Source organism: Halichoerus grypus, chromosome 8, assembly GCF_964656455.1.
Source record: "Halichoerus grypus chromosome 8, mHalGry1.hap1.1, whole genome shotgun sequence".
Lineage (NCBI taxonomy): Eukaryota > Metazoa > Chordata > Mammalia > Carnivora > Phocidae > Halichoerus > Halichoerus grypus.
In genome coordinates, this window is record NC_135719.1 from 26,215,038 (window position 1) to 26,229,382 (window position 14,345).

At 50.8% G+C, this 14,345-nt stretch overlaps 1 protein-coding gene across 4 annotated transcripts in view; it reads right to left on the bottom strand.

Annotated features, from left to right (window-relative positions):
- Positions 1 to 8,925: 8,925 nt before the first annotated feature.
- The window catches only part of CHSY1 (chondroitin sulfate synthase 1), a 75,957-nt gene continuing 70,537 nt past the window's right edge, over positions 8,926 to 14,345 (bottom strand). For all 4 annotated transcript variants that reach the window (XM_078078964.1, XM_078078966.1, XM_078078965.1 and 1 more), the window contains one exon: positions 8,926 to 11,986. In XM_078078964.1, coding sequence (XP_077935090.1) covers positions 10,397 to 11,986 — 1,590 coding nt within the window. In that variant the 3' untranslated portion in view covers positions 8,926 to 10,396. The remainder of the gene's footprint in view (positions 11,987 to 14,345) is intronic.

Genomic DNA, 14,345 nt, shown 5'->3' on the forward strand with positions numbered 1-14,345 from the left:
GGTGCCCTCCAGGGAAAAGCAGGGTAAATAACATGTGTAATTATAACAATATGTAGTTCCCATCGTTCAAGGGTCAAATCTCCTCCGGTATCTGTCTGATTTTTGTCACTCTAGTGCCTTCAAATCTTTAAATTTTTTTTTCTGGCGGTGTGTGTGTGGGCGCGCATGTTTGCTACTTTGTCCGTAGTTTATCATCACTATCAATGGGAGAGTGAGTCTGATACAAGGTACTCCACCATTACTGGAACTTTAATTCTTCTGAATACTGTGTATTTTGAAAAAAAAATTTTTTTTACTGTATCTATGTTGAATTGTGTGTTTGGGGAGTCTTAAAAAAATTCAGCATTTAAAAAGGGAGAGGAAGAATAAAAGATAAAGTATTTATGCATTCTGCCCTTTTCTATGGTTCTGAAAACACCCTCATTCAGTGGGTTCCCACATCCTGGTACTCTGTGAGTGCTCTAAATTGAGGACAGTAAATTCCCTGACAAGTAGATACACTGCCTTCCCTCCCCTCCCACCCCCCCACCCCCCCACCGAGACGTGGCTTTTGAGAAAAGGCTGATCTGGTGTGAATTTTGGATCTGCCATTTATTAGCTCTGTGACCTTGGGCATGTCACCTAAACTCTCTGAGCTTCCATTCCTCCCCTATAAACTGAGGTCAGAATACTGATCTCACAGGGATTGAGGGAACAGTAAATGAAGTAACATACAAAGTGCCTGGCACTTAGTAACTGTTCCATAAATGTTAGTTTCATGATTCAAGAGGGAAAGCATTCCACGTCTCTGAAGTAAGGTTCTTGTCCTTGCAGTTCTTACTGAAAGCTGTTCGATTGTTTTCACCTAAAAACTGAATGTCCCAGGCTGTCTGTATAGAAATATTTCATCTTGCTTGTTAATTCCCCTTGGCGAGTAAGCCAGCCAAGAGCCTAGAATAGAAGTCAAGGGAAACTGACGTTGGCTACACAGCACGGCCGGCCAGGCCCCTGGTGAGTCACAAAGGTGAGCGAGGCTCGGTCTGGGCCAGCCTGGTGTGACAGCCAGACAACGGGCAGATGGAGACCAGAAGCCCCCAGGGAGGAGCCAGGGCCTACAAAGGTGAGTAAAGGGGGCCTCGGATAGGGGCGGTGGCAGGATGGAGCTCCACCTACAGGGCCCAGACAGGCCAGAGTGAGAGGGTCACACTGCCACGGAACCTGCACATTTGCCCAGGAGAGACGGGGCCGGCCTCCCAAGCCCAGAATGGGCCCCCGCTTGCAGTTTTAAGAGGGATTTCCTGTCAACCCCGGCAGGGGTTGCTGAGCTCAGATGCGGCTGGAAAGATAGAGGAGGGGGAGAGGCGGGCCAAGCAGAGCCGCTGCGGGGCAGTCAGGCCTTGCTCAATGTCTGGACTGAAACCGGGGTCGCGTCTAAGCAGAAGAGGACAAATACGGTTTGTTTTTTTAAAGAAGAGTCCGATGGCCGAGAAGCAGCTGGACCGGAGGAGCAGGAAATGGGCAGGACCTGCCCGATCCAGGCAGCTTTGTGGGGAGACGATGGGGTGGGAGGAGGGGCCACCCTGGTGACTTTAGATCCAGGAGGGATTGTGGGATTTGATGAGTCACCGGATACGGGTCTGCAAGAGTTTGGAGCAACTGCAATTTCGAGGTGGGGACATGGGGTGGGGGCGTACACATTAACTGAAACACGGGGACAGGCGCTGAAAGAACCAGGTTCTGTGGATTCTCTCATCAGTCTCACGAGGTCGTCATAACTGCCCATTTTAGAGCAGAAAGCCGAGCCCTGGCACCGGGAACCTGCCCGAGGTCACTTGGTGGCTGGCAGACTCGCACAGGGCCTGGCCCATCGTCTGTGGGCCTGAGCCCAACCAGTGCGAACCAGTTGCTGTGCTGGGAAGGCCAACTCCAGACAGACAAGGAAAGAAAAGAAGTCCTGACTCGAAGCATTTACCCTCTCCGGGGGTATAAATACTCCCACCTCGGCCGATTGCAGGCTACTGGACCGGCGTGGGGTCACCGAATGCAGGGTTGGGGAGAGCTGCCCACTCCAGCCCACCGCTGACCCAAACCCAGGTCTGCCTGGTTCTGGGGCCGCTTCTCTCCCCCGAGTGCCAAACCAAACACTTTACAAACCCAGTTCTTTGTATTTTTATGCCCTGCCCTTCATCCCAAACTCTCCCGGGTTTGTATAACCACAGGCTGGTGCATCAGCTGGGTTATAAGGAACAGCATGATGGATTCACTGTCCCCCACCTGTCCCCACCCCCAGCCCCGGCTAGTTGGGGAGACCCAGGTCTGTGAATTCCCCCGGAGCCGTATTCCAGCGGCGAATCTATCTCCCACAGAGAGACATTTTGCTGAGAGAGCCCAGGACATCCTGCGGGGCACCCCTCGAATCTGGCTTCCATATTGCCTGAGGAGCCCAGCTTGGCGGCACCCCTACATCCGCAGGACGGAGAGCTGCTTGCCCTTCAGACCCCCGCCACGGTGACTTCTCGCCCCAGGTCGGAACTGTGTTGCTACTGTCCCCGTCCGCAGAGGGGTTCGGTTTGCACAGTGTCTGTCTCCAAAGTTGGCAACTCTACATCCTCTCCGACAAGTCATTTTAAGACAATCTGCAGCATCGGAGTGCCAGCCGATGCCAGTCTGTACGTGTCACATGCTCTCCCCAATCTTGCAGTTTGTGGATATTTTCCTCCTAATTTGGGACTGACTGTGTGGAGGCAGAAAAAGGCAAACACACGGAGCCAGAAATAGGGCAAACAGAACCTCACCCTAACCCTAACCGTGCACTTCAGTGGGTGACGAGGGGACAGACTTTGGGGCGAAATAGATTCTGTGATAAACTCACCTCCCAAAGCAACACGGGGGCAGCCGTTTGCTGCAGCCATGACTGGGGGGAAAGGGGGGGCAGCATCAGGCCCTTAGCCAGGAGGTGAGGGTGGTGACATGGCCCTGCAGGGCATGAGCTAACTGGAGGGTCCCCAGTGGGGCAGGTAATGGAAGCCAAGCATCCTCCTAGCTCGGGGAAGACCTGGCAGCCAAGCCCCAGCTCCTGGGCAGGCAGAGCGGCCGAGACTGTCCAGCAACCCGCACCCCCCCCAGGCCCGCGGGATAGTGTCTGGGGCTGGACAGGGCTTTCCCATCCTGCCAGGCCGGTGGGCCATAAAAGTCACATCCTCTTGAGGATGTGGCCCAGCCAGGGACTGCCCTGACAATCCGCATCAGAGAAACTGGGCCTGGCAAGTTTTTGCCGGAAGGCACATCCTTATGGGAGAAGGAAAGGCCCATCCCCAGACCTAATTTTAAAGAAGGCCCGTGAATCATAACCTCAACCGCTCGTTACCAGTGACCGCATGGCGAGCCCCCCCAGCCCTCTGCCCGCTCCAGCCCGTGGACAAGCGCTAGCCCCGGCCTTCCCTGAGCCCAAGACCGGCTCTCAGAGATCTCCGGCTCACTGGGGCCCAACAGGGGTCTCCAGCTGTCCTTTGCTAACCAGGAGGCGCCCCACATCTCCCTTCATCGTCTGCTCTCCAGGCCCCAGGCCTTAACCAGCCCACAGCCGATACCACCTTCCAATCTAGTCATGCGCTTTGGCTTCCAAGCCCTACAGATGCCAAGTGACAATAAGTTATAATCATGATATAATACCTAGTGAGTCCTCCAAACCTGCTGAGAACACAGGAGCGTGGTTGGTAGTTCCATCTTCGAACACTGAAAGGGAGGAGGGATGCCCGGTGCCTCTGGTCACGTCCACACCTCGCCCCGCACCCCCACTGCCTTGTGAAGTCTGGAAAGAGCGGCGCTTATCTCGAGCCGGCCACGCCCCTTCCTGACCCCTGCCCTCCCGTCTCCTGGGACGGATGCCTGTGGCCCGGGAGCCGAGAAACGGACCTTGTTCCCAAACAGGCTGTCTGTCTGGAACTTGCCTCTCTTCACTCCCTGACTCACCCATAAATCCATCTGCCTTTTCTCTCACTTCGTAGTGACTCAGTGATGCAGTCCCAGAGTTGGGTTTGTGGGGCTGCCGTTCTCATGGGATGGTGTAACCCAGATTCCATGTGCAATATTCCCCTCGTATTTCTTGAAGGTCATTTGGCTGAGTTCAAGTTTATTTTTAAAAGGTTTTATTGGAATTGCTAGCAGGCACAAAATGTCAACGTTGACCACGTCAAATACCAAATGGCTTCCTGTTAAGTCAGAAATAGGCCAACACCAGGTCCCTCAGCCCTAGAGGTAGATGGCTCACTTCTGGAAATCTGATGGTCCAAGCACAAGACGGGCTGTGTGCCAAAGAGGCTCGCTGCCGCGTTATTCGGGGTAGAATGTGGGGCGCTCGAGGCGGTGGACACTGGGAAAGTTCTCAACTCTACCAGAGAAGGCAGCCATTAACGATGATTTCAAAGGACCAAAAGAGGGGTTTTAAGTGTGCGGTGAAGGAGCAGGGAGCAAGTGGCTACACGGGCATGTTCACCGCTGCATCAAACTCTAAATATGTTACCAAAACCCCACAGGAATTCACCGAAGTGGGAACAGGGTGGTGGAGGAGAAGGTCTTTCCTTCTTGACTCAACTGCCCAGTATGCATATTTTCATACTGTGATTAATGACATTGTTATCCACAAGGGGAGACGGACTTAAAAAATGCAAAATGCTTCCTTCCCAACTCCTTGAATGTGCATTTTAGGAAATTTCTAGCTTTCCGAGGGCATTTTGAGCCTATGGCTGAGAGTTCCCCTTTAGTTTTGTAACAGGAAGTGAGCCTTTGCCTAAAGAAAGACCTGAACTTAATTCAGAATTAATAAATGTGAAGGTCACTTAGAGATTTGGCTAAAAGTGTTTTCCTTTCTCCACTGGGAACGTGTAGGTCGCATCGAGCCAGGCATGCGGTGTTGAGTCGTGGCACATCAGCAAGAGGAAAGGGAAGGTGGCAGCCCAGAGGCTTCGCTGGCTTAATTGTGACAAACTGCTGGATGGAGAGAACCGTTTAGGTAGATTCCAGAGCTTGCCTGATATGCATTATTAAATGACTTGATCAATTTCTTGTTATATTTTCTCATTAGAAATCAGTCAGGCATAACAACTCTTACTGTTTTAAAGAAAATGCAGCTAGAATGTTCTTTAAAGGACAAAATTTTGGTTTTGATTGTTGTAGTAAGACAGGAAAACCCTCATAACTGGAATGGCAAATTAATGCATCGAAAAAGTATCTGACGACAGGCACCTAAGTGGTTTAACTGCCCTGTTGACAAACCAGCCCCTAATCTGGTTGGCCCTATGGTTTCTGGTTGGAGATTTGTATATTCCCACCACCCCCCTCTCCCCACCACCCCCCTCCATCCCTGCAGAAAGCCCAAAACCCTGAAGCACTGCAAAACTAACAGGAGGAGGGTTTTTTCCTACTGGAAGTCGTTGCTGTAATCCGATCCGACGCATTGCAACATTGACACTTTCACTGCATTTACACCAAGTTCGAGGAAGCAGATCTGGTATGAGCAGCCTTTTCCTTCAAGTGGAACAGAAGCCCATCCTTCGAGGGCTTGAAACAGCACAGTGGGACCCACTGAGGTAGGCACAGCCCTGTGCAGCCACTTCAGCAGACAGACCCCCCCCCCTGCCGGCCCCCAGTCACAGGGGCACATAAGCTCCTTTGCAGCAGAGATTACAGCAATTTATACGCAGTAACACAGCCTAATCCCCCAGGGCGGGCGCCAGCGCAGGTGCAGGCGGGCTGGCGCTCATTTCCCTCCACGACAAGAAAGCACAAGGACAGAGGCTGAGATCTGGGGCCAGGGCGGAGCCCCGGAGCAGCTGAGAGCGTCCAGCGGGCAGGCAGTCCCGCAGGCGTTCACATTCCGGGAGGACAGACCTCTTACTAAAGGGCAAGAGAGCCGGCCTCAGAATGCCTCTGAAAACCCACCAGTCCCCTTCACTGTTGTCCTCCAGGCGACCCTTCAAGGGCACAGGATTGAGGCAAAATGGGACTGTCGTCCGCGTCCCCCGCGCCTGCGGTCTGAGCAGCAGAGAGAGCACAAGTCCGCGGAGCCGGGGCTGAGGCTTGGCGAGCTTCGCGAAGGGGACAGGTCTAAAGGCTGGGCAGAAGGGGGCACAGAGACCGAGAGCTTGATCCGCCGGGCTGATGGAGTTCGGGGAGACTAGGGAAAGCCGTTTTGGAGGGTCAGGGCTACTTCCGTGCCCTGAACTCGGGAAGGGCCCCAGCTGTGGGCGCGCCAGCCGCACCTGCCCCTTCTGCTCTCAGCACCCGGTGGGAGGGAACACGCCTCCCTCGCTCCTGGGCTGCCTACTTTGCGGCCAAGAGGGACTGTCACATGACGTGTACTTTGTGACCATGGCCCTGTCTCCAAACATCAAAGTCCTGGAATGCCAGGGCTCCATGTGCATACTGTGGTCTGATGTTGGCCCAGAATAGCAGTGCTGGGAAAGCGATCCCACCTCCCAGAGGTGAGTACAATCAGTGTGTGCCCAGGAGACAGGGCTCTTCTGCTCCCACACGCGCACCCATGCGCACCCACAAGCCCACTCGGCCCTGCCCTGCCCTCCAGAAATATGTTTGCCAAGTCCTCAGAGCACCAGGTCTCTCTGTCCTGCAGCAAGAGGCTCACCTGGGCCCTCGTGCCCAAGCAAATAAGCATGTGGTTCTCACTGGTGTAAATGAGTTGTTTAAAATGCTACCAACCTAATTCACCTATGATTCACACCACCCCTTCCCCACCAGGCCACACAGACCTGGTGGTTCTTTGTGGGAGGGCCCCAGGGCTGGATGGCTGGAGGGAGGAGGAAGGCTCCATTTCATGCCTCTGTGCACCATTGTGATCTTCCCCCTTCCAACCATCCTCACTAGGAGTCTTCATTTTTAAGTACTGTTAACAGGAGTTATCTGGTTTGTGGGGCTATGGGCCATTTCAATACTTTTCTGTATTTAAAATACAGTAATGCACACTAAGTATAAAGTAACAAATGAAACAAAGAGTAGAACTAGAAAGCCCTCAGAGTTCTAAGAGAAGCAGCAATTGTTTCCAGGTCACGAGTGTGGGTGGGCCACGGGGCCACGACTAATGCAGTGGCAGGGAGGCGAGCCGTGTGGATATTCCACTGCAAGGAACACACAAGATGGGGAACCGTGTGCTAACGGCAAGGCCGGGGACAGTGGAGGACACGGTCCTTCTTGACAAGAGGGCTCAACATGCCCGGGTACCACGGGCAAGAGTCCAGTGAGGAAGACTATGATCACATGACCATAGAATTAAGTCCAGCTGTGTCACCTCTACACTGGAAGGGTCCGGGGTGACACCAGAGTGGACAATGGGAGAGTTTCAGTTGCCTCTTGGAGGATCAGCCCAGTTGGCCAGCACAGTGGTGTGCAGAGAGAGTTCCAGACTGAGGTCCGAGCAGGAAAGACCCTGATGTCCCCACAAACTTGGAGCCCAGTTTGGTTGGAGGAGGTTCCTAAGGAGGGGACCTCTAGGGCCCGCTCTCTGGGCAGGAAGGCACTGGAACTGCCAGTTTGGAAGAGCACTTTAGTAAGAGGGACCCTGGCTCCGCTGGAAGAGGAGAGGCCAGGAGGGGAGTGAACCGGGAGGCCAGTGGGTGCAGACTCCGGGCACGGCACGACCAGGAGAGGGGGACCGGAAGGGGTCCAGCAGCCTATTTTTTTTTTTTAAAGATTTCATTTATTTATTTGAGAGAGGGGGGAGAGAGAGAGAGAGAGCATGCAGGGGTGAAGAGCAGAGGGAGAGGGACAAGCAGACTGCCCGCTGAGCGGGGAGCCTGATGTGGGGCTCGACCCCGAGATCATAACCTGAGGTGAAGGCAGACGCTTAACCGACTGAGCCACCCAGGCGTCCCTCGGCAGCCTTTCTAAAGGCGCAATCGTGAGGGAGGGAGGGCGCCACCTCCAAAAAAATCCACGTGGGCATCAGGAAGAGGAACAGACTTGAGCAGGAGCGGGAGTAGGAAGGAAATGGTGAACTTTAACAAAGTGTCATCATGACGCTGGACAGACATTTAAGCTTGACAAGGTCACTGCTCATACAACCCCCATCAAAAATCCCGACAGTTCGCTATCATGATAGAGAATTTAAATTACTTTGTCATCAAGGCGCATACTGTGCTCTTCCTGAGGAATAAAAATGTGCTTTCTTCCGAAGAAAAACTAAACATTCCCACAAAGTAAATGACAATTAGGCTGAATGACAGCAATTCCTACTGAGAGCACAATGTTATTATACTGGGTCTTAACTGTCATTACACGGTAAATACCTGTCCTGGGAGTGGGACTGGCTTCCACAAAGCTTGCTACCTTGACATCAAAGATCTTACTTTTTTTGATTCTTCGATTACATAGCAACTGTACACAATTTACCCTGTAGTTAGATCTATCCCAAAACCCCGAGAAGGTTCGTGCACACAGCCTCACGTGGGCACTTGTTAAAATGCAGGTTCTAAAGGGCCCAGTCGGTCCCACTCTGGGGCCAGGAAGGTGCACGTGTACCAAGAAGCCGGATGAGGCTTAGAATGGGTTTGAAGACCCTTGTTCTAGGGAACACAGATTCAGCAAGCTGAAGAGGAACAAAAGTAAAATTCATTCTGGGGGGGGCGCCTGGGTGGCTCAGTCGTTAAGCGTCTGCCTTCGGCTCAGGTCATGATCCCAGGGTCCTGGGATCGAGCCCCGCATCGGGCTCCCTGCTCCATGGAAAGCCTGCTTCTCCCTCTCCCACTCCCCCTGCTTGTGTTCCCTCTCTCGCTGTCCCTCTCTCTGTGTCAAATAAATAAATAAAATCTTAAAAAAAAAAAAAAATTCATTCTAAGGGACAATAGCGGAAGAGGCACTCGAAAGCTTCACATCACTCCCAAACTGCAGTCTACACAAAATATTCCCCTCAAATAACTTGGAAACCTTTAGAAATCAGTGTTTCAGAGTTTTACTCTTTAAATGTAATACAATTCTTTAGCTAAAACAGGAGTAATGAGACAGAATGGTCCTGAAAAGTACAATAGAAAAATACTGTTCACTGGTTTATTTTCCCAAATGAGCAACAGACTATTTACAAATAAGCAGATCTCCAACGATGTGTATTAAAATGCAAGTCTATTACTGACTGAAATCTAAATGAAAAAAAAACAATTTATTAAGGCACATTGGATCTGTGAGTGAAAACAAACGTTCTGGTGTCATGACAGACTGCATTTCACTTTTGTCCCCAAAGCATGCGAGCACCAAAATTGTCAAAGAACACTTAGTATTTAGTAAAACAGGAAGGAATGTAAAAATTGCGGAGGGAAAAAGCGTTTTCAAAAGGAAATCTTTGGAGATCAGTTTACTGCAAATAAAAGAACACTAAACACACTCCTGATACACATAAATACTAATAACTAACAGGTACTGGAGAAACGGCAGAACTCTAAACAATGGATATTAAATAAATTAAAGGTATTTCGGATACAAAGAATAAAACAAAACAGTAATTAAAGAATGAAACAACCATTGCCACCAATAATGTAACGCAGACACGATGAAGTGAACAAAACCAAAATACGTTTTCCCCCAATGCTTCCATTAGGGCGGGTTTTTGCTTCTGTTTTAGCTTGTGTACATTAGATTTATTACAATAATTCTTCTTTGCCATTCTAAATATTAATAATAGTTTACCCTTTAAAGAGAAGGGTCAGGAAGAGGGGAAAAAAAAAAATACCAAATCCTTCTTGGAATTTAATGCCAGGTCCGTTAAGCCACACGAACGACCACAAGAACAGCCATACATCTAACTGTCCCTCTCCTCCCCTTGTTTTTAAAACTACGTGACCACGATGAGCACAAGTTTGGGGGAAAGGATCAACTTTGGAAAGCTCTCCCGACCGTGATGATACAGTTATTATCACATTTCCTTATTGTACAACTGGAACACGAAATGGCTTAAAAAAAAAATAAATCGTTGTAAAAAAAAAAGACAAAAGGTAGAATCTGTGCAATGTTAACAGTTACAACAAAACATTTACCAGGGCTACAGTGCTTTGTTACAATAATACTTTGCAGGAACGTTCATGTTTCCAGCCAGACGACTGCAGCAAGGGGGTGCGGGGGTTCTGAAAAGGAAATGCATAAAAAAACAAAACCAAACAACAAAGTTTTGTTCATCAGGTACATTTCAAGTCATCATTAAGCAGGTCTGCTACACCAACGTTCAGCAAGAAAATGTGTTCAAAGGCAAACATGATCACATTTTTGTTCAAAAAGCTCAATCATCAAGGAGTCCTTTGTAAGAAAATCATGTGTAAAATATATCCTTGTATGGACTTCAAAAACGATCTGATCATACAAAAAATTTTTGAAAAATAAATTAGATAATTAAAAACGTCTCTTCCAGCAGAGCTGGATGTTAGGCTGTCCTCACTGAGCCATTATTGCTGTTTTTACTGTAACTTGGGTCATGTTTTTCCAGCCACATTTCAGCCAGCTGCTGTGTGGACCCATACGTGGATGCTTTGGACCCCAAGCACATTTTGTACTGTTTAGGATCGAGATTGGGATCACAAAAGACAGGATGGTGGACATGGACCACTCCTACTTCTTGGCTCCTGAACGTCTTCAAACCTGCCTGGACAACCTTGTTGAAAAGGTCCACATCCTCGAGCCCCCAGCCTTGGATGGAAACGTCAAAGCCACCGACTCGGACAAGATCTCCCTTGTAAATGCAAGTAATGCCAAACCCATAGTTTCTCCAGAAGCCAGTCTTCTGAGTGAAGGCAAAATGGTTATCGCTGGGAACTTTCCCACTATAAACAATCTTTGGATCGTACTGGCTAAAGATGATTGGAAAATAGATTTGTTGGCCCAGAACTGTATTTGCTCGACACCGCTGAAGGAACTCTGTAGTAAAGACGAGGTCAACGTCACAGAAAAAGAGCAAAGATTCGTTATTGAACTGGGAAGACCCCACTTCAAGGGCCAGAGCTCTTGAAAACTCCCCAGACACGGGCAGAATCTGCATGTCCGCTTTGGGGTACTTGATGCGATAATCTCTCATGAGTTCAACTTGCCTGGCCTTGTCGGGGTTGGAGTCAGAATTGAAAAGCAGAACCACGAGCTTGACGTTCTGATTGGGAATGAGACATGTCTTCTCAAAGTTTCCCATAAATCTCACAAACATGTCGAAACGCCCGGACAGCGGAATCAAGATATTTATCTTTTTCTCTTTGGGTTCTTTGTGCTCGTTCTTTGACCCAGGGAGCTGAAAGGGAACGAGCTTCTTTAGGGAATTGGAGAGAAAGGACAAGGATCCAGATTCCTGATTGATTTTGTTGGCCAGCTCCCTGGCATCCAGCTCCTCGTGCTCCACGAACTGGATCCTGCTGAAGGTCTGCTGCAGGTACGCGTGTCTCCGCACGGGCACGGTCACCTTCTTCCCCTTGTGCCTCTTGTACAACAGCAGCAGGTCCAGGATGTACTCGGCCCCGTACATGGGGTTCACCCGGCGGTAGCCGTACTGTATCTCTTTGAAGTCAATGATGCGCCCTCTGGTCTTGGCGTTGGCGTTGATCATCTCCATGACCTGCATGACAATGTCATCCAGGGCCTCCCTCTGAGCGGAGTCCATCCCTCTCCGAGGCGGCTGGCCCTCGGCGGCCGAGTACAAGTACTTCCCGGTCAGAAACTCCCACTCCAGAATCTCCTCCCGTTGGCGGGGCTGGAACCGCATGAAGGAGGGAGGGATTCCCAGCTGCAGGTCTTCTTTGTGAATCTCGGTGCTGCTGTAGCGGCCCATCAGGACGATCTCCCGGTGCAGCTGGATGGTGCGGTGGCGGAGTTCGGCGATCTTGCGGCTCAGCATGTAACTGTGCAGCCGGTACTGGTAGGGCGGGTTTTTGTTGGGGTGCAGGGTGATGGCTCGGTGGATTTTACTGTTATGGAGATCTCGAATGTACCCCTTTTTGTTCTGTTCGTAATTCTCATAAAAAAGCTGCTGCATCTGTTAAGAAAAAAACAAAAAATATATGGCTATTTTAGTATTATGTGACTCTGTCCCTCTCTTCTTGCCTTTCCTTACACACCTGCATAGTCTAAAAAAAAACCAAAAAACTCTAAATATTAGAAATCTTTGCAAATGAGCCGCAGCATACCAGAGGCCTTAGGGTGAAGCCCAATCTCCAGCAGTCCAATGAGATAAGAAGAAGAATAAGTATCAACTGCTTCAAGAAAGAAGACTCATCAATAACCAGAGTTGGCCCATATAATTCTGCAGGCAAACAGAATTGTGAGAAAGTTTTCATACAGAAAAAGTGTAATCTTGAGATCACAGTGCCCCAAGTCAGCGTAACTGGAAGAGAAGGCTGGGTCCCCACCAAGCCCATGTGAGGAACCCAAGCGCCAAAGTCCCCCCCACTGAAAACTGGCACCCAACAGGAGCTGTTGCCTTTCTGGAACAGCAGGCCCTGCGGCTACCCCTGTCTGGGAATAAACTGCATCGACAGAGTGAAAAGGAAAACTCCACAAGTATGACCTGATGCAGGATTAATACCACTTCCGGTGAGCTGAAGAGAAGGAAAGAAGAGGAGGCCGGCCGACTGGAAGGGCATGCGGCCGGTGAGCCCAAGGTGCTGCAAGGTCACTGCAGGTGCACACGCTGAAAATCCTTTCAATGCCTGCTTGTTCCCTGTGTCAAGTGCGCCCCCCCACAGCCTCTGTGCAGGCGGGGGTGGGGGGGTGGAGTGGGGGGGTCCTGTTTGCTCAGCACCAGGTCTCCGGCAGGCTCAGAATGTTGAGCTAAGAGGCAGGCAATGCAAAGGGGCTCATTATTCCACCAACTCACCCCCTGTCCTATGATACAGGTTTGGGGGCAAGGAGGACAAAGGTTGGAGGTCCATCAGCCCAAATGGGGCATGTTCCCTCAAATCAAACAGGGAATGTACTTAATTCCCCTGTACGTCCGAGTGACGAGATGATGAGTGTCTACAATGCCTCCTGGAACGAAGAATAAAAACCTACAAAAAAACATCTTAGTAACACTTGAAGTTGGTATGTGATCGATGAGTCCTGTTTCATTTGTGGTTCGTTTTTGGGTTTTGTTCATATGCTAAATACTAACTTCTGATAGGGTGATATGTATTTGAACCAAGCAGTTTCTCTGCCTTTGGAAAGTCTTATTTGTTACTTTTTTCTTTCCTGACACACGGCAATCACCATAACAGAAAAACACAGGTTAGCATTTTTACATCCCATTTTCTTCTGTACAATACTACAAGCTACCAATAAATAAAGCCAGTAAGAGTAAAAAGAAGGGAACCACTTCCAAAGAATGAGAGAGAGAGAGAGAGAGAAGAAGGGAGGGAGGGAGAGGGCGAGGAATGCAGGCTGGGTTCTGTGCAAGGCCTCCACCCACATCCACTCGCTCACTTAATTCTCAGGGAGCTGCGAGTCGGGCGAACGCTGACCTTCTCAAACTCAGCTCTCCTCTCCTGGACGAGGTCTGTCCGCAGAGGGGGACTTAGCACGGAATGACAACATCTCGGAAGGGCCCTCACTCTTTTCAACTTTGCCTCCCACATGGTCTGTGACCAACACAGGACATGGGGACATGGAATTAGCCACTGACATCATTTCCAAGTTGTACAATTAATTAGCAAAGGCAAGTTTAACAGACGCAAGAGCAGAAGCAGAGCACACGCAGCCCTGGAGAGCACCCGGGCCAGGAGGCAGCGGGCCGACGCAGGGTGCGTCCGACCGGCGTGCACCCAGCACAGGCACCCAGCGCAAGCTGCGCTCGCCCCCGTGAGCCACGGGAAGCTGCACCATGGCCGGAAGCGAAGCAGCGGTCTGGGGCCTGCTTAGTGGGGAGAGCGTGAAGCAAGGGAGGCCTGAGCTCCTCCAAGGCCCGGCTCAAGGCCACAGAGTGGGCGAGGAGAAACACTACATTAACCTAAACGCCCGAGGCAGGGGCTGGCCTAGGACCCTGATCTTTTGCCTTTCTTTTCATATGGGTGACAACAAAAGAGGTTTCGGGCATTTCCTGCCCAGTGTGTTCCCGTTCATCTAGCCTAGCCGGGCTGCGTCCTGGGTGCCAACTGCACGGCATGGGCACAAAAGTGTCCTGGGAGGCTGCCAAGCCAGGAAAAATGCATCCTGTCCGCAGGTACTAAGGACATGAAGCAAGCACAGCCTGTTCGGCCCTCCCCCCTCACCGCTGCGTGCCCCAGCCGGAGCCTGGAGGCCCTTCTTCCAGTTTTCACAAGGTCAGCCTTCATGACATGCACCCTACAGCGGGGGTGCGATCCGACCCCGAGCCCGCCTGAGGACGCCACCTGGGGGGGGGGGCGGGGGGAGCAAAGGCC